The 25721-nt window shown below is 40.6% G+C and overlaps 1 protein-coding gene across 5 annotated transcripts in view; it reads right to left on the bottom strand.

Annotated features, from left to right (window-relative positions):
• The window catches only part of nedd4l (NEDD4 like E3 ubiquitin protein ligase), a 36432-nt gene extending 11707 nt beyond the window's left edge, over positions 1–24725 (bottom strand). Inside the window, exons 1-16 of one of the 5 annotated variants that reach the window (XM_026297162.1) lie at positions 24403–24725; positions 22556–22629; positions 18341–18422; positions 16740–16778; positions 16279–16332; positions 8960–8995; positions 8232–8282; positions 6759–6820; positions 6324–6426; positions 5305–5459; positions 4778–4913; positions 4464–4652; positions 4196–4273; positions 2202–2261; positions 1087–1224; positions 1–183 (exon numbers count right to left, since the gene is read on the bottom strand). In XM_026297162.1, the coding sequence (XP_026152947.1) occupies positions 1–183; positions 1087–1224; positions 2202–2261; positions 4196–4273; positions 4464–4652; positions 4778–4913; positions 5305–5459; positions 6324–6426; positions 6759–6820; positions 8232–8282; positions 8960–8995; positions 16279–16332; positions 16740–16778; positions 18341–18422; positions 22556–22629; positions 24403–24447 (1485 nt within the window). In that variant the 5' untranslated portion in view covers positions 24448–24725. Of the gene's footprint in view, positions 184–1086; positions 1225–2201; positions 2262–4195; positions 4274–4463; positions 4653–4777; positions 4914–5304; positions 5460–6323; positions 6427–6758; positions 6821–8231; positions 8283–8959; positions 8996–12332; positions 13584–16278; positions 16333–16739; positions 16779–18340; positions 18423–22555; positions 22630–24402 lie in introns of those variants that run through there. The other 4 variants (XM_026297163.1, XM_026297158.1, XM_026297159.1 and 1 more) reach the window with 4 other exon arrangements.
• Positions 24726–25721: the final 996 nt, after the last annotated feature.

The following is a 25721-nucleotide window of genomic DNA, read 5'->3' as shown; positions in this document are numbered from 1 at the left end:
CTCCAAGGGGGTGGAAAGGGTGACAGTAGGGGAGCTGAGGCTACGAGGTCGTCGGACTTGGGGCTCATGGAGGTGGTTGTTGGAGGCATTGGAAGAGGAGGAAGGGGTGGATGCAGGCGCCAGGGCTGAGGCTCCTCCTGATGCTGCAGCTGCTGCTGACGTACCAGCTCCGTCTTCAGTCAGCTGTCAGTGAGAACAGTGCTTTTGAGGTTAAAGGGGGTTCTGAATAAGGCAAGTGATGTTGTTTGAGAAACCAAAACTCGTCTCCATTTTAAATGTTATCCATGATCTCACTGATGGAAAGAAGTTTTTTTTTTTGCACCGAAAAGGACTGGAAGCAAGCTTAGAAAGAAATTCCTAAAACGTAAAATGTGTAATTTGAAATACACTTCTTAATGATTAAAAATAATGCTTCTGACTGAAAGGATAACTTGTAAGTTATTGTTGCAAAATTATTTTTAACCCTAAACCTTGTAGTAAGCACAATGTGCAAATTTACATTTACAATCAGCTAAGATACAAAGCATTGCAAGAATACTGCTATCTAAAATCATTTGCCCTCTTTTTTCAGAGTAATACCAAAAACAGATTAAGAATCAGAGAATGAAAAGGGCATGGGATGAAAGACAAACAGGTATGACACAACCGACAGTGCTATGATAAAAGCAGAAATTAAAGTGGTAGATTTCAAACAGGAGAGACATGAGTATTAAACATACACCCAGTCCCATGTAGCAAACTCTCCCCAAGCTCAGGCTAAGTGTAGTTGCCTCATTTGCAGACTGAGAGGCATGGGAAGCCAAGTGGGGAAAAAAGGGGTAGAAATGGGAAAAGGGGAGGGAAAAGTAGTGGTTTCTTGCCAAGATGATGTGACCAGAGCAAAAGAAATGCTAGAGGAAAAGGAAGACACACAATAAAATTGGACAGAAAAGGAAACCAGACACAGAAAGAGGAGAAGAAGAATGAGATTGGAGGAGGTGGTCCAGCACAAAAGTGAAGGCCATGACAGGGGCCAGGGCAAGGTCCAGTCCCCATGCACAGAAAGAATCCAGCCAGCCCAGCAGCCAGCCTTCAGACCTGCTGTACCTGCACTATTGGCCTAGTCCAGGTTGTGGTGCGGTTGTTATGGTTGACATAATAAGTTCTTCCCTTGGCATCCTTCCTCTCCTCCCATCCAGGGGGCAGGCCAGGGGTGGTCAAGGTGTAAGCGGTCGCAGAGGGAGACTGGCAAAGCAAAGAAAACTAATCAGTACAGGCTGACATGTTTAGGGGCCTGTGGAGGGAATCTTATATTTTAAAACGCTTCTGCATGGAAGAAGAATCAGGTCATATTATTACTGTTTGTACAGGTGGATAGAAACTGATGTTTTCAATAAAGTCAAGTTTAAAACCAGCGTTACTCCAGCATACCACACATTTTTTTCAAAATCTATCAACAAAACAAAGACATTAAAATAGTTTCCATTTCAGCTGTGCAGTGAAAGAAACAATTTAGGCACATGATATGACAAAATACATTTTTTAACTTTAATGGAAAGATAAAAACAAAACGAAACATTAAGGAGCACTAAAATAAACACTGCAGTGGATCATTGGATCATTTTCTTAATGAACCAATAACCACAATAACACAAAGAGTAATGAAATGATCAACCAGTCATAAACTGGTAATGTTTAAGATTGCCAAGATGGCACTACTAAACACTGAACACTTTCTGATACTGATTTATGGCTTATTATCAACGGCCAATGACTGAGATTACCAAATACTGCATTGACTAATAGGTCGATGAGTAATACATTCAACACAGTACACCTATGAGCACTCCAGTACATCCTACCTTCACCAACAAAAGACGACATTAAAAACTGAATCATAAAGATCAACTAATCCACAAACAGTCTGTAGACAAACCTGTGCAGAAAGAATGACTGCTAAATTATTTTATTCATCATGTGTTATAGTAATGTGTTACAGCATATTCATATGTATGTTAAATTCTCGGGAAGAGATCTAAAAAGCTAAACAAAAAATAACTAAAAAAAAAAAAGAAATTACAGAAAACTCATGTGTAGGTTTGTATGACAGCGATTCAAAAAACTAGCCAGGAGACACATATAGACCATCCTAAGTGGTATCTGGGAACAAAGGGGTGTACGACTGAATTAGGGTTTATATTGTATACAAATGGAGATATTACCATATGTTCCTCACCACCTGAGACTGTTTGAGCTCTTGTTCTTCTGGTCTGGGAACTCTGCTGTTGGTAGACAACAGGGGAAGATGATCTTTAGTTCACATTACATTACGTTTCCATTGCCAGGGTGGAAGTAATGAGGCAAGGAAGTGTGTTTGGGCAGTAGTGAAGGTATAATGGACAAAAAGGGCAATTTATTTCCAAAGGAGTGAACAAAAGTGAGGTGATTCTTGTTATTATGGGGGCAAAGAATACCCAGTGAAGAACATGCACAGCAGGAGAGATCACAATTAATTTGGCAAGAAACTGCTGTTGTGATTGGCTGATTCGATTACACAAGAGGCAGGTTAAGGAAAGTTTTAGCACCATGCCATCAGTGATATTTGGGTGGTAAATTGGAAATTAAATCTATTTTATTAAAAAGACAAAAACGATTGAGACAGCCTCAGCTGCAGACGTTTTTAGGCTTGCATTTCCCTGTCAGGGGGAACACACATTCTTTTCCATGAACTGTAAATGAAATCCACAATCATTGCAGTATCTTTAATCTCAAAAAGTAGAAATGCTACAGCAACACCAGTCAGACCAGAATCTCAGACATGGGCTTTAATAAAATGCACAAATTAAAAAACAAACAAAAGAAAAAAACATTAAGATTTGCCATTTCATCCATGCAACAACAATAAACTAACTATCAAATAAATAAAACTATGTAACAAAATGGCTTCAGGTAAAAGACGAAACATGTGGACATACATGCTCAGATCTGCATTTAGTCACTTTGAAATTTAAAGGCACCACACACTATTACTATTACAGCTACCATACATTTACATACAATTACCGGTATTCAAATAGAGTCAATGTATAAATGCCTAAAAAAAAAAATTAAGGGCAACAGTGTAAATAAGTGACTGTGATAAAAGTAATTTGTTGTAATAATGGATTTGGCTTTGGCATTGTGGAAATGTGCATAATACTTATTTTATCAGGTAAACATGGATTAGGTTCTGAGTTTGCATTAACTGGGAGGATATAAGGAATAGAAGTGTTTCTCCAATATAAGCCTGTGTTAAATAAAGGTTTGGTCAGTACAAACAGCATCCACTTAACTGTATACGCATTTAATATCATTAAGGAACTGTTTGCACTAACAATGACAGGAAACTGCTTTCCTGAAGCAGACTTCTTTCAGCTTCAATATGCTCAATACTACCTTAAATATTATATTGCTCACAAAATCCAGAGAGCAATATAAAACCCTAGACAAGCAGCAAACAAATACAGGTTATATTTCTTTCTGATGGCTTCTTAATGAGTCTACTTGTCCTGAAGGATTTGTCATTCAAGGGAAAGGCTGACATCAGCACCTGTACTTTTCTGTGACTTGACAATGCCAGGCTCACTGCTGTGACTCAGCTGTGACAAACATCTGACTCAGATCTTGTGACAATTTGTTGTGCTGCGTCTCAACTGATGCTATGAGTCAGGACACTCTAGGGAACGTCTAAACTGATGTGCTGTCCTTAATCTGACTTTCCTAGTTTCTACTGGAATAGGCATTCTGCTGGCAAACAGCTTTAGAAAGAGCATTTCTAAATTATATCCAACATAGTGGTGTGCAAACGGCAAAGAAGAGAGAGTAGCGGTGCAAGTGGAGGGGGAGGAAGAGTTGTGGTAATCCTACAGAGGCAAGAAGAAGGGAAGGAACAGTAAAACAGTAAACAGAGCAGGAAGGAAAGGTGAAGCTGTGGCAACATCTGTGTAATACAACACACGGAAATTTTCAATGAAGAGCGGGAGGAGGCGATAATGTGTGGTGCAGCCACAGCACTGGGAAATATGAATAGCGTTGAGGAAAATGAGACAATACAAACATGTTTAAAGCATTTAGAGAACAAAGAAGGACAAGGATTTTCACTAACATAAGGAAGAGAAGGATGCTGAAGAGGAAAGAGAACAGGATAGAGGGAAATGTGTCCATTCAGAAATATTACCGTAAGAGGAGGAGCCTGGGCCTGATCACTGACGCCATCCGTCATACTGGAGGAACGGAGTCTGTTTGACAGCTGGCTCTGTTTATATATATTAAAAAAAAGTAAGCAAGGAGAGGGTAAAAAACATTATTGTGAACACTTCCCATCACTCTATTGTCAGATGCAAAAAGACCTGTCGGGAAATCAAGTCCGCTGCCTATGCTATTGTCACTTGAACATGGAGTGGATTAAGTTCTGATGGCGGAAAATGACATTGTACTACTCTTACCAGAGCAGAGCTGGGCCCCGGCACTTCGCCATTTGTATCAGGAGTGAGTGAAAACCTCAGATTCAAATCTTCAGCAAACTCTTGGGTGACAGGTGTCGGTGGGTGTTGGGGTGCCAACATGGACGAGGGCCCAGGCAGAGACTGGGCCAGGCTGTCATTAGGATCCTCTTCTGTGATGAGCTCCCAGGACTACATGGGCATCAAGGAAACAACTATGAAATGCTGATAACAACCTAGTGACCGTATTTCTTCACACACCTGTGGCTCAGTATGTGTTTATACTATATTTTAATGTGTATATTCCTCTCTCTCACATTGTCCATGTCCCTGGGCTCCAGGTGCTCGTTCTCTAGGTCTTCACTGATGTGACGTCTTGAACGAAAAACACGGTGGGCCTCCTGATGGATCTGCCGCTGCTGATTGTCATTCTCAGTCTCAGAAATCACATCCCTGAGAAAGGAACAGTTTTTGACATTTTGGGAAATATATCTTCATTGTCCTGCCAAGAACTAGATGAGAAGTTAAATTTCTGACACAGACATTATCCACCATATAAAAAAAACTACTGTCATTAAGACTAATACAATCGATCCAGCTCCAGAGTTGTCACACTTGAGGTTTTCAGGAAACCAACTGAGACCACAAGACTGTGCCCAACCAAGAACTCTCCTGCACAAAATATAGCTCAACAGATTCAGTCCCAATGAGTTTCATACATAAAATAGCCCCCTAGAATATATGAGTTTACACACCTATGCAATAAAAGATATACTTTTGATACTTTTCAGGTCTGTGGTGCTAAAACAAGACTTTCTCAGTAAACTCAAAACTCATAACATACATGTTGGAGGGCCGCTTCCACTGTGTAGTGCGATTGTTGTGGTTGACATAGTAGGTGCGTCCCAGGTTGTCCACCTTCTCTTCCCAGCCTGGGGGCAATGGGGGCAGCATCTGCTGGGGTCGTTGGGAGCCGGAGTCTGCAGACTCATCCCATCCCTTAAAGATTAAAGCCATATATTTTGACATAAGGTATTATGAGTAACTCCCTTGAAGCAGGACTAATGCATGGGCATTAGCTCATGTCTACAGATCCTGATGTGGCAGGTATCCTAGTGATGTTTCAACTTGTCTGACACGTATTGGCAAAACAGGCCCAGTTTAAGAGAGGATTCAAGCATGGAAAATACATTAAAGATGTTTGATTCATTTGTGGCCAGTTCATTTTTTCTGTGTTGTGGTTTGAAATGTTTTTGTTAATGTTAATTGGTGTTTATTTTTGCCTGACAAACTGCTGGCTGGCTGGGATATCTCCAACCACAGGATCTAAGACTGAGCTCGTGTTTGTGCATCAACATTACCATAGGGCTGGGCAAATGTGAACTCTATTACTAGAAGATAGGACAGACAGTAGCTACCAGGAAAATATATATAGAATCTTTTATCCACACTTGAACACAAAGACACATGCAACAACACAAATGAAGTCAAAGAAAGCTAGCTCCTATTTCTTCCAATAAAAGGGTGTATTTTAAATGGTTTTTCCAGCCCTTGACCTGAAAAAGACTTTCACCAGATTCTGGCAGCAAGATGCTGGTGGAATTCTTAGAGAAAATAAAAAGAGGAACTGTCTTTTCTCTTCTCACACTTAGCAAAAACCACTCTCACATTTCTCCTGGTCCAATGTGGAACAATAAGATTCATATTAAAGCGGTGAATTGTCTGGGTTTACTGAGAGGAAAGAAGGAATAAAACTAGAATCTGGTTTGGCTTCAGGTCATTATGAACAAGACGGTCAAAAAGATGACGTAGGTAACGCTAAGTCAGCAACTAACTCACTGACAATAGTGGCCAACACCTTACCTCAGCCTCCTCCCTCATCTCACCAGCCTCGTCCTCATGTCCTCCTTGTTTGGGCAGATAGGCCATCTTTAGACGCAGGTAGCCCTTCACCCTGGATTTGTGACTAGAAGATAACACCAGTAAGAAAGGGTCCACTTAAAAACATCACATTAAAACTCCACTCTCAGAGCCCCTAGCAGAGTAATGCTTAGAAATGTAAGGGAGTTTCCAAACTGTCTATTAGCACAAGATGGTCTTTCATCTTCAGTGTTCAACTGACTGTCACGTGAACTTACCTGTTTCTTGAAATATGACAACATTCTACTTAGTTTTATAAACCATGACTAAGTCACTCTGAACATAATGTGTCAGAGCCTTCTGCTTGTTCATGGGAGCACAATTTAACCTAATGAGTTTTATTACTAGCTTCTATTTTCACATCTGGTAGAAACTGACCTTCTGGGCCGCAAGAGGAAGTCCTTAAACGTGTAGGGACGCTCCATAGCAGGGTCCTCTGTCTGTAAATTAGAAGGAGACATTTGTTGACAGCAACCAATTGAACATAAAAGCACAGCTGCAATCGTCTGAGCCATCCCAGGATCATTATGTAATGCTGAGCTTCTCCTGTTACACACCGAATAGGAAAAAGTCTTCAAAACCAGTCCACACTAGCTGCTCACTGTATATAGATCTGCACCCCTGAATCAGACTGGTAATTTCCATATTAGAAATATAATTTCCGCAAATATGACTTGGTTATGACGGGCGCTTTCCAGTTTGGCTCGATTAATGAAGTCTCTTCATTAATGTCCAATTCGTCTGAAACTTCCTCGTAAAAATAAAAATGACGTAGATGATGGGGCTACCGACCCCATCACTGCAGTTGCTTTCATCCATTTTTATTTTTACCAGTCTGTGAGGAGCCGACAGGTGACATGAGCAGAAGGGTGAGAGAATAAAAAAAAAAACCCACACAGATTCTGACCTGACCATTTTGACAGCGGTCGAATAACCAGAGAGATGATGGTATAGAAAAAAAACTGTGATGACTGAAGTCACGCCTAGTAACTATTAAGGTCAGACAATAAGTGTGTGGCCGTGCTAATTGTGAGAATCATGAATAGACTCTAAATCCTACAGCACATTGCTGTACATAAAACTAATACATTAAATACAAATACAACATGCTGATCATAGCATCTACAGAAGCAGGCAATAGAGTACACATCAACCAATTTATTTAATGGACAAAAGATTTTCAGCACTAGACAGCATGAGCTGCACCAGGACAAGATGTTTTCTATCTTTCCCATTGACTTCACCTCTCAAAATGACTCAGCTGTAGCTGCTACTAATTCCCTGGCCCTGCCAAAGCCAAATAGGACATTAATAATTAACCCCAACAGTTTTCACCTATATGCTTTTAAGACTCACAATTTAGACAGAACCTCAGAGAGCCACAGCCAGCCTGAGAGCACAGATCTGAGTAGAAGAGGAGCTGCTTCAGAAAAATTCAAGTTTCAGGTCCTTTTTATTTATATCAAACCTAAACAGTGATGTTTTCATAGTCTGTTATCTCCTTAAATTCACTTTCCAGGTGAGTACATGCACATGTCTGAATTTCAGTGTAGTGTAGTGTTTTCCATTGATTCAGAGGTTCGTCTGCCCTCAGGATAGTCACTTCTGTTTACAATCTAGACAGTCCATTTTCCACTTGTAAGCAGGTGTGCGCTGTTTGATCACAACAAAACATTGCTACCACTTTCTCACAGCCACACACAAACACACTTTTTGCTTGACCTTCACAGAAGTTATTCAGGTAGCATAAAATTCAAGATAAGAAAAAGCTGAGTATTCAAAACACTGTTACAACAGTCAATTTGGACGGGGACACACACACACACGCACGCACACATGCAAATAACTCACCGGCAAATGACTGAGAGGAACATCGACTTGACCCAGGAAATCATCTCTGGTCTAGGAGAGAGCATAAGAAGGTCATATTGAGCAACGTGATCTCAGAAATAAGAGTTTTTTGAGCTTCTGTCTGGAAAATACCAACATTTCCAGCAAGGAAAGTTAAAGGAAAACCACAATGTTGAGATGAAGTACCTAATAAAACCAAATATCCAGCAGTATTTGTATTTCTCTGTCACAGAGTCAAAGAGACAAAGATTTTCATTTCATGGAGAGCCACATCCAGAAATAACCTTATTTGTGAACACCTGTGGAGATAAAAAAAATCTCATATAGCTGCACAGCAGTAAAGTGCAACTATGTGTTGGCAATTAATGCTATATTTTACTGAAAATAACATTTACAATAACAATTACTCTGTTGTGGTTTATCAGGTGACACACACTTCCACAGGTGTCTAGGGAGAAGTTTATTTAAGGACAGGCCTCAGGTATCACTACAGAGGAGAAGAGCCCATGAACCCAATAAGGAAAAAGCCACCAGATGGAAGTCAGCCAGAGAGGGTGAGGAGGATGGATGTGACAGGGAGGAACCAGGAAAGGTTTGCGTTTCAATTTAAGAAGCCCGTAGATTTGTCCATTGTTTTGCCATAATGAATGCAGACTGAGAGGTGAAGGGGGAAAATCAATGGATGACTGAGCTGCACTAGAGCCACCGCAAGTGGGAGCAATGATTACCTGTCCGATATGGAAAAGTCCATTCTTGGAAGTACCCTGTGTGTGGGACAGAACTTATTTAGACAACAGACATTAACTAACCATGTCTATTTGTAGACGTGTTTGACAGGAAATGCTGGGTTGAAACATCACATTACTTCTATTAACTCAGGTAATATCAGCCTAGGTTGTGAAACTGCTATTATATGTTGTGGGCATTTAATGGATTATCAATGAGTCAAAAAAAAAAAAAAAAAAAAAAGAAAACACCTGTTGCCAAATGAAGACATTCTTACGTAAAAACAACCTGGCATTCTGATGTGCACCACACAAAGGAAAAGTAAAAGCAGTGTTGGGAGGTTAACAGACCTGAATTCAATGGTGAAAGGCTACAAATAAGTCACATAAAAACGCTGACTTATTAATGCACAGGCACTTGAACAGACACTTGAGTATGCATGTGTGATCACACACATACACACCACCACTGTACACTCATGCTTAAAAGTATTTCTTCTTGGAAAAGCCTGAGCCACAACTTGGTAAATTACCACAGTATCTGCTTTCATTTATAATAGTAAGATAATTGAGTTACAACTTATTTCAATGTAATTCAAAGTAACCAATTCAAAAAAGTTAAGAGAGCAACAAACACAAAGTGGACCCAAGTATGGACCTGTTTTGAAACATGTTCTCATTTTCTTTTGAAAAGTGCTTCATAAACTATGATGAACTCATGAGTCACTTAACCTGGAAATTTCATTTGCTACCGCACACACACACGCACAGAACATATACAGGAAAGGGGCAGTGACAATAGGCAATACCTTATGGGACACATGCCTTTCTGTCCATAATAAGCATTTTAAGCTGTGAGCATGAGCATGCAGATGGATATAATTGCAGGGTCATCAAAGGGTCACAGTTGAGCCTACAGCTGCCTCCCCAAGCCAGGTTACACTAAGGGAGAAAGGGTGCTCCTAGCAACCAAGACAAATTTGGTTTTGGTTTTTAGCGAAGAGTGAAAAAGCCATTATGAAAATGAGGAACTGTAAACAGGTGGTTGAAAAAGTTTGTCAAAAAAAAAAAAAAAAAAAAAAATCTTTGCTTTTTCTGCTGCAACGCAATCACAATGAAAGTGAACACAATTTAATTTTGTGGCGCTCAGAACAATGAAAAACAAAAATCAACAGCAAAATTCCCTTCTCTATTGAATTTTCACTACTGTGAGCATCAGTAATGAAATTTCACTCCCCTGTATAGGACCTGAACAAATAAAACCAAAACTATCAGCATGTCTTAATACCACACGGGGAAGGCATGAAAACATTGACTTCAGCAACAGCAGTTTTCAGGACAAAGTTTTCTTCAATCCGATAAGACTATAGTAAATTAGATACAGTCATAAGAATTAGCCATGCTAATTGTAGCTGCTCTGGCATTAAATGACGAAGTGATAACAGACTGAGAAAGTGTGATATTGGGTAACCTGGAACAAGCTCAGACTGACACTGAGGTGTGAAAATGTTGTCACATCTACTCAACAGTCTCCATCCTGAGAGATCAGAGCCGACAGAGAAAAGCCCTTCACAACAATAGCGATTTGAATGCCTCTCACATGCTACTGGACCAAAATAAAAAGCGAACCCACCACTCAGCCCACCCCAACCACTACCCCATCTCAGGTAAATATAGCCAGCCCAGTGGCCTGGAAGAGATCTTTGTGAATGGTGACTGGGGTGCGTTGGGGCAGGGCTATAACGAGGCCACGGCACGGTGGCATAGCTGTCTACAGCTAATCTAGCTGGCACAAACACACATGCGCGCACACACACACAAAAACACAGATGTGTAGTATCCCATGCAGGGATTTAAAAAGGGGCACTCCAATTCCAGGCTACCAGTTGGAAAGAACCTGTCATTATGGTCTAAATGAGGATTTCCTTGTTGAATAAGAAAGGGGATGCCCTGGTGTAGCACAACGCCATGTGTTTTCAAAGAAGTGAAAGGAGAAGATGTGTGTGCTGTGAAAAATATGCCTAAAAAAAAGCTTGTATATGCATTAGTGAAGAACAGCCAATATTAGCAAGTCAGTTAATCAAAGGTCTAAGCATGTCATCACATATGTTTGCAAGACAAACAAAGCAGGGACATATTTGTCAAAAAGCTAGCTCCCATTACTAGAGATCAAAAACTCAACAGGGTAACTGGGTTTTCATAATTCACAGATTTTTTACAAAGAAAAAAAAAATCTAGAATTGTGAAATGAACAGGACAGGAAGGTAGACAAAAAATGTATTTAAAAAAATGTTTATTGCAGCATACTGCTCTAATCATTCAAGGAAGTTTACTTTTTTTTTTTCTTCAGAAATTCCTGGCACCAAACCCCTTCCTGAGAAACTGCTGGGATTTACACAGACAATGACAGGACCTATTTTAAATAACTACTGTACGGTACTGTTAAAAGTACTCTTTAACATGATTTAAAAATCTGCTTGTAAACAGTAAATTGGGCAATGATACAGACAAAGTGCAACCTTTAAATTTGTTTTGCCTCTAAAGTTTAAGATATAATGAAATGAGAACAGACATCCAAGCAAAAACACTTCAGGCTTTCAGAAAACATTGATCCTGCTTATGAAACCTTCGGAACATCATGTGCACTGTAATGACATCTTAGTTCTTAATCACTTGCTGAGCAGCTGCGGGAACACTGATCCATACCAGCACAGAGCCAGAGAAGACATGCCGCCTGCCCACTCTCAAAATCAACAACCACGCTCGAAACAGACTAAAGATAGAAACACCCAACTCTCAAAGAGCACTGGCTACAGTTAAGGGTATTACCAAACTTAAGTGTCACATTTCTATGTAACAGAAAGCAACAAGTGCACAGACAGAAATTATCTATTTATCCATAAGCTTGTTCCCGCTTTATTTTGGCTTATGTGTAAAATTTCAAATGCCTGTGGTCATGAAGAGAAAGAAAGCCAGTGCATGCAATTTAGCTGAGAAACCATGTCTGTGCTTTTCACTTCCCAGAATGTCACCACCCTCTTCCTGCACCATATGGATCTCTCATCTGGGCTAGATTCAGAGTGAAATACCAACAACTGTGCAAAACTGAAAACTCTTACTTAGCATAAATTTTTTTCTATTATTCCATGGCTGTTCTTCCCTCTTGTTCCTCTGGCTACGGTACTTACACGCTAAGATATATTCAAGTAAATATCATATGAGGGAGATGACTCATCCAACATTTATTTTTTACCATTCATTCTCATTTATTTTCCATTAGGACAAGAAGACTACAAATCTTGTTTGTTTTTCCATTGAAGAACTTTTCCATTAAACATTTTAGAGATGAGCTGACAGTACTAACAATTATCTTTACCTTGGAATTATTCCTCGAATCACTGCCAAGGCTCATATCCTGGTCTCCACCTCCACCCGGGATAAAATATATCTTGAAATGAGGCTGCCTTTTTGGAGTATCCCCACTTATTTTAAAAGTACAACTATTAGATCCATTTCTTTCTTCACATATCTCTGTCTCCATGTCTGTTTGGGTCTCCTCAGCAGGTTGGCTATCTGCACAACTTTTCTGGCGTCGATTCTCCAGCAAGAGCCTCTGATGAGATGAACTCCTCTCCAGGCGAATTCTGGGGTAACGAATTGTACGGCTACCCCTTAAGCTAGCAAAGCCAACATCTGTGCATTGTTCCTGTGATGCAGGAGCCTGTTGCCTGCCCTGGGTCTGATCCTCTTTCTGATTTTGCTGGAGCTGAAACACTAGTCTTTGAGTTCCACCATCAACACCTGACCACTGGTCCAAGCTCTGCTGTTGGCCAGACCAACCAGTACCACCATATGGGAGGATTCTGAAATGCTGAATGTCAGATCCATCAGGAGAGTTTCTCTGGACACTAAAGCCTCTAACGTTGATACCAGACTGGCCTCTGCTGTATGTAACATGGCCATTTGAACCAATACTAAAGACTCTGTATTTGGGCAGGTTTGGCTCCGTCAGAAAAGTTTGAGAGTTTAAAGGCTCTGGGCTGTAGTACGGTGGAGGTGACCGTCGCAGAATGTCTGCTCGGATCTGTGGTTCGGTGTAAGCAGGCGCAGGTCCTGGCGGAGTATAACATGGTGGAGAGACATCATCAGAGTGGCCATTCATATCCCCATTACTTGATCCACTGGCACGCTGGAGAGAGATGTGCATGGAAGAGCTCTTGGTGGGCCGTGTTTCAGAGTACGCAGTGAGCTGCGGTATGAACATGGAGGAACTGCGTTTAAGCAAAGGCTCTGAACATAACCTAAAAGCCCTTGGTGGGACATGCTGCGTAGCTGGATCCTGAGTAGGCCTTGAAAGTATAGGTGGCTGCATGCAGTGCCCTGTGACAACATCATCTCCCTGCTGCTCCTCTGAGTCTCCTTCCAGTATCTCCGGAGCCGTGTTGCTGCGGCCTGAGCCAAAGTACAAACGCAGCCGTTGTGCCATTTTCACCTCACGTCCCACAGCTCCCGTTCCCTCTCACGTTCTTTCTGACTGGTTCTTTGGTTCTCTCCTCTGACTCTCAGCTCAGTCTCTCACTGTCGCCCACTTCTCTCCTTTGGCTGGTTAGATGACTGATCCCCTTTTTTCCTCCACTCTCTCTCTCTCTCTCTCCCTCTCACAAACCCCCCACCCACCCTCTCCGAGACTCTTCCACAACTTTCCTTCTCACAGTAAACTGTATGAAGGAAAGAAGTCACACCACAAAAATTAAACAGGCAGCAAAAAAAGCTGACAGCTTTACACTACACACTCAAAGGAGTGACCATATGAAGGATAAATAAAGAAACGGTGAGAGGGGGAAAAAAAAAAAAAAGAAGGATCCCGGTATGCCAGACTCTTAACACTACCAAGCACCAGCGACAGACAGCAGAAATAGCCTGAGCCGAGTGACGGCCAGCATTCCTGACATGATTGGATAAGAGTGGCCAGCACTCCTGGTTTCCGAGGTGACAGGGGGTTGCCTGTCAGTCATGTGACCGCAAATGGCCCCACAACCTCCTGTTACAACCCCATGCTGCCCTCAAGTGCCAAATGGCCCTTCAAACACAGCCTACATACCCCTGCTCATCCCTCTTTCCATTCACATGGTCTCTTTCAACCAAACACTTAACTGTCTGGTGGTTTTATATACTGTGTATCCAAATACCACCCTAGACACTCAGCTGTGATCCTAGCCTGCATTGTAAATGCTTATACACAGCGATTATAATATTATATTATTCCTAGGAGAATGGTTATATCACTAGACTGCAAAGTGATTCACCATTGTATCAGAATGTGAAAATGGGGCTTTTAAGCTATTTTTCCCAAAGCCAAAGTTACTAGGGGTGTTGTCCGCCTCCACACACATAACTGACAAAGGCCCTATAATAATTTGGCCTTTCAGAACTAAATGGCACAAAAAAATGGCTGCCTTGTTCCAACTCCTATGACTGGTTCGACCTATGGTTTAGCAAAGTGCGTCACCTTATCCATCTCAAAAGGAAAACTGCAACAAAATGACAGCAAGGCAACTGATGGTGTACTACACTGTGGAAAAAAGGAAGAAGATAACAAAAAATAAAAAATAAATAAAAAAAAAATCAAAGCTCTGCATTGTGTACAAGCGACAGAGGATATTGAGTGGAGGCAAAGAAAGAGCCAAAAGGAAGAGACTATAGGACAAGAAGAAATCGTGGCTTGGCAACAGTTACACTTGGTGATGACACACTGACTACAGTGTAAGGCACAGTCAATAAATGTGTGTGAAATGCTATGGAGAATGTTTTTGTATAAAAGAAACAAAATGCCAATGTGTGGTCTAATGGCAGCATGCCCAGCCTGCCAAATGACATAACATGCCTGCATCAAACAAAGGACTACACTGTATTGTACGCCTATTCAGCCTCTTTCTTTGTGTTCTATATGAAGTATCGGTCTCAAATGTAGTTCTCTTGCCTATCCGGAGCATTAGTATTTCTGTACATCCACATAAGTATATCACAAGCTGGCATCTGTGCTACAGCACAAACTTGGGTAATCTTTACATCTCAACTGACAAATAAGCCATAAATGAATGAATGCAGGAGAACAAGCAGCTCCTTCAAAGAAATACTGGCTAATAGAGGAGATGCCTTAGGCATGCAAATAGAGAAAGTGAGAGAGGAAAGCACCTCCTCAGACATATAAGGAGAGGATCGGGGTTGAGGCTGCCTGTGCTGTGTTTTCTTGTGTCATCCTTGTCTATGCTGTAATTGAGAGCTTCCACTGTACTGAGCACTTTTCTTAGTAGGTTGAATGCCAATAATTCCTTTCTGCAGGGCCAGACTTCCTGTTCCTTTCTGTGGAACAGACAACATGCTACAACACATGCACTGATTTTGTCAGTACATGAAATGTGGTTGAATGAGATTTCATTGTAGAATCTACATGTCTTCATATCACATTTGTAGACATTACATTATTTCGAAAATAAATAATCACGAAAACTACAGTGTCCTGCTATCCAAAGACAGAAATCTGTGGACATCCCACACCAGTCCTTCACCCACAAACTCAGAAGCCCTGAACCTGTGGGGCCCAGACAGAATGTGCCTTTTCCAGCCAAGAACACCAGTACTATGTTGGGCTGCATCTGCTGTTTGTTTTATAAAACATCAAACCCCAGATCCAGACCCCAGAGTTACTGAGAAGCCATAAGAAACATGTATCATCACAACCCCAAGTCCCTCCCAGAGAATCCTTTTGTTTATTAGTCACACGTCTTCATTGTATCAACCACAAACTTCTCTGTCTGCTCTGATGATGGTTCACCAAAGTGAAGGTTACACGTAAGCTTGAGTTAGTGAATTGATTATCAAGATTTACTTCTACTGTTTGTAACTGCTGCAACACTTGACATTGTGGAGACATTTAATCTGTCATGGCAACTGAGGGCCTACAACGGGCTTAATTTCACAAGTCAAAGAAACCCAGCGTTCTTGTGTGTAGGGGAAATCTGAGAAATCTGACATGGATGTGAGAGTGTTAATGAACTACATTCTTAAAGTGGCTCTTGGAAACAAGGAGAGAAACAAGCTGTCCCCTACCTATGTCCCCTCTTCCTCAAAGTATGCAAGAAACACTATGGTTTTTTGGATTGACTGAGCCAAAATCATAAAAGAAAGTACTACAAGAAACCCCATTAACACCAAAGGTAGACAAGATGTAACCAAAATGTGGCAGACTGAAATTTAAAATATTTGATGTGTGAAACCATAGAGGGAAGAACGGGTAAAAGGTTATGATGTGTGAATCTTACCAATCTGTTTTCATCAAACACCTCAAAGAGCAGCCTGTGATTCTGGGGACAAACCTGTGTTGGCAACAAAATAACAGAGACGACGTTACAGCGGTCATCCAGTGGCTATGTGCATACAAAGCCAATGCAGGTGTACACATATAAACATTGGGTAGGTAACAGAATCAGAATCATTCATCAACTACTGTGGCTAGAAGGTGGAAAAACTTATTCTTAACTTATAATTAAACTATAATAATCAGTGCAGAGTAGTCATATGCATGGTCTAAGCTTATAAAGTCTAACATGGTCTGGTTACAGTGGAGTTGGGACTTACCTTTCAGTTAAACTGCAACCAAAGATTAACAACTAACACTATCACTCTAGAATAAACAAGTGCAATAACAGACTGTGTAGTGAAGGATACTGGAGACACAGTGAACCTCTTAATGCATGCAAAGACTTTTCAAATCTGAACTCACTCTGAAGTAGAATTCTTCATTCCATTTGGGATTGAGTGTCTGAAACAAAACATACAGGCATGATAAGAGTACAACTTCATAAACTATTTATTAAACACACTGAAAACGATCATTAGTTTATACAGCAAACAGAGCAGATGTATGAAATCAATCCAAGTCAGAGTGAGAGAAGAAAGCCAAAGTGAGAATTTAGGCTCAGTCTTGTGCGTCAATGATCCTCTTACGTAGTTAGAGGAAGTTTGGAGGTAACAACATGTCCCAGTGATTGGCATTAGGCCCCAGATTAACAGCCATGAGGATTTTCTTCCACTTTCTGGATAGATTAGCTCACTAAGTGGATGCACAGATTCTCTCCTCCTGCCTCACACATTTGATATTTTATTGGACTGGAAACTATGTGACACTTCTCATTAAAATTCCTTTGGTGATTGAAATGAATTAAACACCTGGATGTCAATGCAGCCTTAATTTCACAAGTCACTCTGATTAATAAACACTTTACAACATTTAACAGCAGCAATAAAGTAACATCTCTGGTGCAATTGCCGAGATACTAAATGAACCCACTGCCCTTTGAGGAAAATCCAATTCGATACTAAAATCTGTCACATGTTCCATGGTCAAACACTGAAAAGATCCAGCATACCATGCCAAATGTCTACTTTTGGGAAGTGCTCAGGGTTAACATGTAGTTATTAATGTTAGTCAGAATTGTCTCTTCATTTTAGATTCACATTTTATGCCACAAGCCAAACTCTAAATTTCAACAACAAAGATGCCATCAAAGGTGTCCCACTTAAAGACACATAGAGCCAGCAGAAGAGTTGAGGCAAGATGCTTCTTTTTCTGCTCCACATAGCAGTGCTTTGTCAGCTATTTATATCCTATAAGGCAGCATATGTCTGCCTGCATGGAAGCCTGAGCAGCCAGCAGAGGGTTGGCTGGCAGCTACATGTAGCTAACATAAACTACCAGGAAAGGAACCATTAGAAGCTTCCTGCAGAATCAGACAACATTAGACGCAAACAAGATGTCAAAGTAGATACATTTTATGCATTTCCACAAATCCTAACCTTGGGCTGTAAATTACATGCAATGCTTAACTCTTTGAAACCACAACGCCTCGAGCATTGCACTATTGTGGCAATGAATATGTACGTTTTGTTCAAAACCACAGACAATGTTGAAATTAAGATATGATCTGAATGAGGTTTACAATAATAGCAAGTAATGGCTCCCCCTGCTGTGAGTAGATATACTCCCAAGAATAGCCCGCTGAAGGGGGAAGCTAAACTAAATGCCAGACAGGAAAAGGAAACACTGCCTTCATGCTTTCTGTCTCTCAAGATAACATGATTGCTTTGATTTGAAAGTAGTGGTAGTGCTGGTGGTAGTGGTAAGGATGGGATTAGGAGGATCAGGTGATCTCAAACCTGTGACTTTAAACAGGTGAACAAAGCCACACTTAAGTGGCTGAACAGTAAATGCGTGGTGCAGGTGTTGGAGGAGATTACCACTGAAACAAGAAGCCAAAGGTCTGTGCACAGAAGGAAGCAGTAGTATGCAGCATGCATCAAAGCCATTTTTACCTTAGGACTTACCTTTTTAATAGTTTTTGTTTGGACTAAGGCAAGTTCTCTGTTTTCATCCGCAACATAGAGGGAAAGTTTGACATAAGGGTCGCTGCAAGAACAGAACAGAAATAAAAAAAAATTATAATAATAAATCAGTGGCAAAAAGTGTTCTTGAGCCTTTCACAGTTTTCACTTTGTAACAACACATTCAAATTCACAGGTACAAATCTGCTCCCCACAATCTGATGAGTATTGTTACATTTCCTTCAGTGCATAAATTTCAGTACAAAGTACAATGTTTTTCCAATAAACATCTTTCCAAAAACTTTTCATCAATTATGAAAATTTGCCAAATTACTGAATTAAATTATGGTTTAAATGAGGTATTATCTGCACAGAAATACATTCGACTATGAATCTGATCAAGGCAAATTTAAGTACTGCGGGTTATGTAAAAATATACACTGGCCGCACCAAGTGACAGTATGAAGCCATATGGTGATTATCGCTGTCGCAGGAAGACTGTGGGGTTGAATCCCGCTCACACTGAGTATTTTGGGGTTTGCATGTTCTCCCCATATCGGTGTGGGTTCACTATGGGTACAGTCCAAAGACATGCAGTTTAGGTTTAAATTACCCACAGGTGTGAAAGTGAGTGTTTGTCTCTGTGTATCTATCTGCCTTATGGTGGATTGGCAATCTGTCCAGGGTGTACCCCCATTTCTCACCCAATGTCAGCTGGAATTGGCTCCAGCACCCCCACGACCCTGGATGTACCAGGATAAGCAGTAAATAAAGATGGATTTAAGTCATTTTTTTCTAATACAGTTCAACTGTATAGGGTATTAGAGAGCCCCATCTTGTACAATAAAAACACACTCAAAAATCATACCAATGGTGATTATAGCGCAGCTGCATCTTTTTTTTTTCAGATCTGAAACCTGAGTCTGGGACAAACAGCCCAGCAGATAAAAACTGCTTGCATTTGGGTATTTTGAGATAAGACTATAATGTCATTGACAAAGTAAAGTGCTAAAAATAGTAACTGCACAACATTTTGAGGTGAGCAGCACAAACAGTAAGCAAAGTGTTTGTGACTGTGCTATTTTAAAATAGCCAGTTGGTGTATTTGAAGGTGCTGACAGGGTAGAAATTTCCAGTGACTTGTGGATAGAAAGGCAGAGCTTCACTATTCACCAGGCAGACCAATTACTCCACTGAGGTTAATCCCAACCTCATATTGCCATATGAGGGACAGTGCCGGACAGCTAAAACTGCCTACGATATCATTGTAGAAGCCAATGTGACATCATCAAATGTCTAATTTTCTTGACCAACGTTTTACAGCAATTATTGACCAAGAAAAACACATTTACCTAATTACCTGGCACTATCAAATATACTGCATTTTTCCTTGATAAATGAGTCAAAACGCTGGTAATAAACTAATAAACCAACTTATTAATGCTCTATTTCAGAGAGCTTGGTTTCCCCATAAAGCCTAACTTTTTTTGCGTTTTTCTCACCTATGGTGTTCCCTGAAATTATTCCAACATACTGCATCAACACATAATATAGCGACAGACGGCATGTTTCATCGGTGTGGATGAAAAAAGCAAGCTACAAAAGGAGTAGAGATACACGGACTAATTTTTCACACTAACACATCTAGTCATGGCACTGAGCTTTAAATCTTCCCAGATGACACCGGGGAAGTGAAAATTGTTCCTTTTCCAATGCTTTGAGTGAGATATTGCTGTATAAATTACATTTTGATTGCAGTGGCTGGAATTAGCAGATACAGGGTAGGAAGTTGATTCAAATCACATTTCAACCATCTATGAATGTGTTTGAAATCTGATATGCTTCCATTGGATTTTAATTTTTTTTGCCAGACAGACTTGATGAAGAGCAATCGAATTCTAGTATGGATCTACCCAAAATTAGACATGGCCCACTAGTTGCAAGACAGCTTTATGTATATTTGAATGAAACAGCTTAGTGGTAACAAAGAAAAAGCAGAAGGAATGGGAAACATTCCTAACAGAAGAATTAACTTCAAACAACCGCCAAGCAAAACTGCTATTTCTTGATTGCTATTTAATGTTTTCAAGAACCACAGAGCCTCTAAGTGCATGTGTGTGCGGTTCTGTGATGTGCTGTCACTAAACAGAAACAATGGGCCTACTGTAGCTCGGCCGCAAGTGAGACTGTTTCACATCTCCTTCTCTCTATCAACAAAACTCCTGCTGAGGGAGACAGACAGGCTACTTCAGGTCAACACTGGCAGATGAATTCCAGCAAAGGACACCGGACGCAAAAGGTAGCTCAGTTAAATTGATGTTTTGAGTTGTATGGGATTCTATCAACAACTCACATAAAAAAAAACCCTGGGGTGTTTCGTTTAGTCTTAAAAAAACATCAGCAAAACACAAGAAATCAAAGTAACAGTAGGGTAAAATACAGCAAACACAGAAACATGTTTGGAGGAAAAAGAGGAAAAGAACAAGCCTGCACTGTCTGAGCATCTTATGGGGTGACAGATTGCCAAGTCAGCACTGTCTCCTACAGCACCTACTCACACATTGAGACCTATTTCAGTGTTTCTTCATTACAGATCAGTTTTCTCCTGAGCCAGGCTGAGCTGAGCTGTCCTGCCAGCAGGACATCAGGATGCTAACACACACGCACCCTGTCATGTGAGCAGCACTCACACAATGCTAAACATGCCAGCTTCTTTCTCTGAAAGTATCCGTAGGAACAGTCTTCAAATGCAGAACATATTTACATTTCTCAAATGGTGAGGTTTTCCAGATAACAACTGCTTTTTAAAAATACATTTAAAAAAAAAAAAAATCACAGTTTGAAGTTGCTGTGATAACTGAATTGTACTTAGAATAAAATAATTAAAATCTGATTGGGTAGGCTGAAACTTTGCTCCAAGTATCTATTCCTGGACTTACTCGTGTGTTCTTTACTAGCATACGTCACAGATACACACTGAGTTAAAGTATGATAATATGCCCTATTTAGTGAGGCAGCCTTTTGTGAACTTATTCTGGGATGGTATTACATGTGTTTGCATTATATTGCCATGTACAGACCTAACTGGGTATTTAAAGGTGCCTTCCAAGAGTTGTCAAGAATATATATGAAAAAAAAAAAACAACACCAATATGCAGATCATTAAGTAGAATTTAATGTACTTCTTCTCACTCTTCCACCTCCTCTGAGATGGTATCTTCCAGGTTCTGATTGGCTGAACACACCTGATCCAGGTAATCAGAAGAGACAGTGTGACAGGGATAGTTGGAAAACAAGCAGGACATTGGCCCTAGAGAACCAGGGTTGAGCACCCCTAATCTAATGTAATGTACTTTGTTTAAAGGCTAATACAGGAGATCAATACCAGTGTACCCATTGATGCTCATGAGTCCAGCAATGCTGCATGATACAGAGCTCTGGAATGTGTTGCTGAAAACAATAGCAGCCAATGAGTTTTGACGGAATAACAAATCTACAGCAGAAATGGTCGTAGGACATTCTTTAACGTGTACATGTACAGGTTTAGCTATCTAAACCCTTTCAAACAAAGCAAGATAGGCTCTGAATAGACAGAATAATGTCTTTGCACGAGGCTGCTAACTAGGTTTCTTTTAATCTTTCCATTTACAACATGAAAAAATGTCACTGAGTGTATTATTGATTGGGCCGTTCTATCACTGCAACTGGTAGGTAATTAAAATCCACAGCTAAAAGTCACAGTGCTCAGCCATGCAGAAATAACTAAACACCTGACTCCACATACAACCCCAGAGGGGGATAGTAATAACATGTAAAAGGTGTAAAAGTGGAACATTTGAAGGAAGAAGCATGAGACAAAGGCCATACGATGAACAACATGTTTTAAAGACCATCAAAAGTTTGTCTTCCCACTTTAAGAAACTAATCGAGGTGGGAGATGAGGAGGACAAAAGAGGCAGGTAGGTAATCTTTGATCAACACTTGGGAGTTCAAGGTCTTTTAAATTTTAACCCTAGTTTGGCCAAAAGATAGGCAATGCCAGAGGCAGGAGTAAAGCACCTGAAGTCTAGCAGCCTGTGTCCACAGCAGGTGCACTGGCCAGGCCTACACACACTCTCACACAATGACATGAAAGTGGCATAACAGGGTAAATACCAAGCAACATCTGAGGAAAACAGCATCTTCTGCTGTGCCAAAAGAGAATCCCGTAATGCTCACCTGGCTCCAATGATGTCTTTCTTCGCCAGATCAATACCTGCAATGACCTTAACACGTAGCACTCTCGTTTCATGCTGAAGAAGAAAGGGATAATGGATTAAAACATGTAATCAAACACATGGAAAAAATATTTCATAACCTGACAACCTGAATCTTATTAAAGTTAACTGCCCTGACCTAGAAATAAAAAAAAATTAAACAGAAAAGATTTTTTTCTTAAATAATTCCAATATTTAGAATATGCCAGATGCCTTTAACCTGAAATGCTGCTGAACAAACACAGACAGCAAAACAATATCACAAAATAGGCTTACTAACATGCATGTTCATCAGTGTTACAATGCTTTGACGATTCATTGTCTTGTCATTGTATTAGTGAACATATATATGTGTGCATCCCAAAGTAACCCACAGCATGGGGCTTAAAGTTAAATCATTAACACAGTGCTTGATGATGGGTCGGCCAAATAGAGTTAATGACATTCACGTAAAACCTGAAAGCAAATTTGCTACCAGTTTTAATTATGACAGGTTCTGGAGCCTGACGCAAAGGAGGGAGTGGGGGTCAGAGTCCAGGCCAACCCAGATGTTACACTACACTATGGCCTTGTTGAGAGGCCATAATGTTTGTGAGCATAACTGAACAGTTACCTCAACGTCACAGGAATGCATTGAACACAGACGTAAAACTGGAGGTTAGGCAAAGTGATCTGCTAAAATGTTTGTAATATGGTGAACATTAACCAAAAAAAAAAAAGAAAAAAAAAGAAAAGGACAATTAAGTAGCCAAAGTCCCATGTGTTGCAGTTTGTGTAATATTGTTACCAACATACCACCCGTCCAATAATAACTGATAGTCAGCACACCACAAAGCTATGAAAGTGAAAAAGTCAGCTAGTTAACACACTGTAGCAAACACAGGTTTAATTAGATTACTCAAAGTTTATCATTACCTGTTCTAATCCTACTGAGGAAAAACACTGCAGGTCCTGGAATATCTATATACATTTGGGGATGTTTAATGTTGAATGTATCTGCCCAAAGTTGGTTACTAAACAGGTTTAGCATATGCAAATCTCTCCTGCCTTCTGTTGAAAGAGAGAAGGTTCAACCTGGAGATATAAGCTGAGACAAATTCAGTCATATACGCACGCCCTTATTCTCCTCTTCTGATGAAAGCATGAAAGAATTATTTTTAGTTACCCATTTGAGGCCATCCAAAAATCTGCAGCCTGCCATTCCTGGCTGCATTAGTAATATCAGATTAGTAGTTGGCTGATATGACAACAGCTCGGTTAGCAAAGATTATGTTTATCAGTGATGATCTCATGCTTGGCTGCCAATGTTTACATGTCAGCATCACTATATACGATATTGTCATCCGAGTGTGTACGACGGACATCATTCATGGTCCGACTCGTTTGGTGGTCACCTCACCATCGCTCGGATTTGATTATTCACAAGAGGCAGGTGATTAAGTGGGACAGTGTGGTTAGCTTGTAATGCGCCCCAGAACGAGCAGATCTGAGCTTGGAAATAGCGTGTTGTTGTACTGGTCGAGCTACAAGTCACTCATACATAAAATCAAACATATGGTGCAACGTGACAGGCTATCAAGCCTGCTCAATGTCCAAAACACGAAGTCTTTACTGAAACTAAACTGAGAAACTACTGGGCAGCAGACTAACAGCTGCCTGGACATTACTACGGAGTGTAATCGGGGGTTAGGGCTTGCTAGTTAGCTAGCTTCGGCTAACGTTGACGTTAGCTATCTCCGGCTGAATCCCCGTGAGACAACTATTCACGACTGCCGTGCACATAGCAAATCTCTGTAGGTTAAATCTTACCTCATCTTCGGAAAGTCCATATATTGGCTCGTAATTCGCAGCCATATAGCCTGCCGTCCACTACACACGCAAAAACAAGCCGCTTGGCAATGCTAGCTAGCTAGCCCTGAACAATAAAGTCCCACTTTCCTCTCTTTGCCTTGCGATGGTGGTCAAGTCCACGGTGAGATTAAATCCTTGGCACGGAACGGTGGGGGTTGGTTCGCAGCCGTATAAAGTAATCTTCGCCAGCGTGGTCCGTCTAGGACACAACTTGGAAATAAAAAAAAATGTGTCCAAAATGTTTCGCCTGAGACTGATCGCTTTTGTCAACTCCAGGCTTGGCCCCCTACACGGTGTGAGTTCCTCCTAGGAGCTCAACCAATAGCGAGCAGATTAGACGTGATTGATGTGAATATCAACCAATGAAATGTGCCGTGAATTCTCCAAAGTTTCTCACCAGCCAATAAAACATGCAGAAGGCGTGGAGAACTAAAGCGTGTGTGTCTGTGTGTGTGTTTTACCCTTTTTCAATGTATGTGAAGCGTCTTGCAAAGCAGGATATATATTTATATATATAATGTCATTATTAGCAGCCAACTGAGCTCATGGTGGGTGGTTGCTTTCTGGTTATTAGCATTTGGTCCTGGTTGCATACATGTCAAGGGCGGGGCTTGTGACAGACAGCCAATCACAGGCTAGATGCACAGAGGACCCAGATTAGACGAATGTAGTGATGAAGCGGCAGAAGTTATATGAGTCGACGTGGGAAGTTTATATGTCCAATTATTATGCAATAACAACAGCAATTAAGGAGAAAAGACCTATATTTTGCGGGATTATAGTTGCGCCAAAATGCACATAGCCTACTGTACTGTGCCGAAATTGAAGGCACAGATGTTTAAAGTCAGACCCAAATTCATTCCACAGCTTGACCAGCCCAACCGTGCAAGAAAGTCATATTAACTATTTTCAGATTCTTCAGTGGTTATGGATGGAAGGGGGAACAGCAATGTTTCTTGGTCCTCCTCCTCAATCACTCTCTAATTTAATTAATAGTGTTAATAAGATATTACCATGTTCAGAAATTGCCCTGGCTCACTGAATTATAAAATGCCACATTGTAGCATGTAATTTGTAATATAACTTAAAAATATTATTACAATGACCTTTGCTTTGTTGCATTTACACCTTATGGTGTGGCCAGGTATATTTATTTTTCATATAAAAATGTTTACCTGCTTTATTATTCATCTTGATTGACTGTGGTAAACTGCAGAAAGTAAGACATGTTTAAATGACGTTTATGAGCAATGTCATAGGATAGTGGTGTGATACTG

This window comes from Mastacembelus armatus, chromosome 12 (genome assembly GCF_900324485.2).
Source record: "Mastacembelus armatus chromosome 12, fMasArm1.2, whole genome shotgun sequence".
Taxonomy (NCBI): domain Eukaryota; kingdom Metazoa; phylum Chordata; class Actinopteri; order Synbranchiformes; family Mastacembelidae; genus Mastacembelus; species Mastacembelus armatus.
Note: the sequence above shows the minus strand (reverse complement) of the source record. Positions and strands in the feature narration are given on the sequence as shown.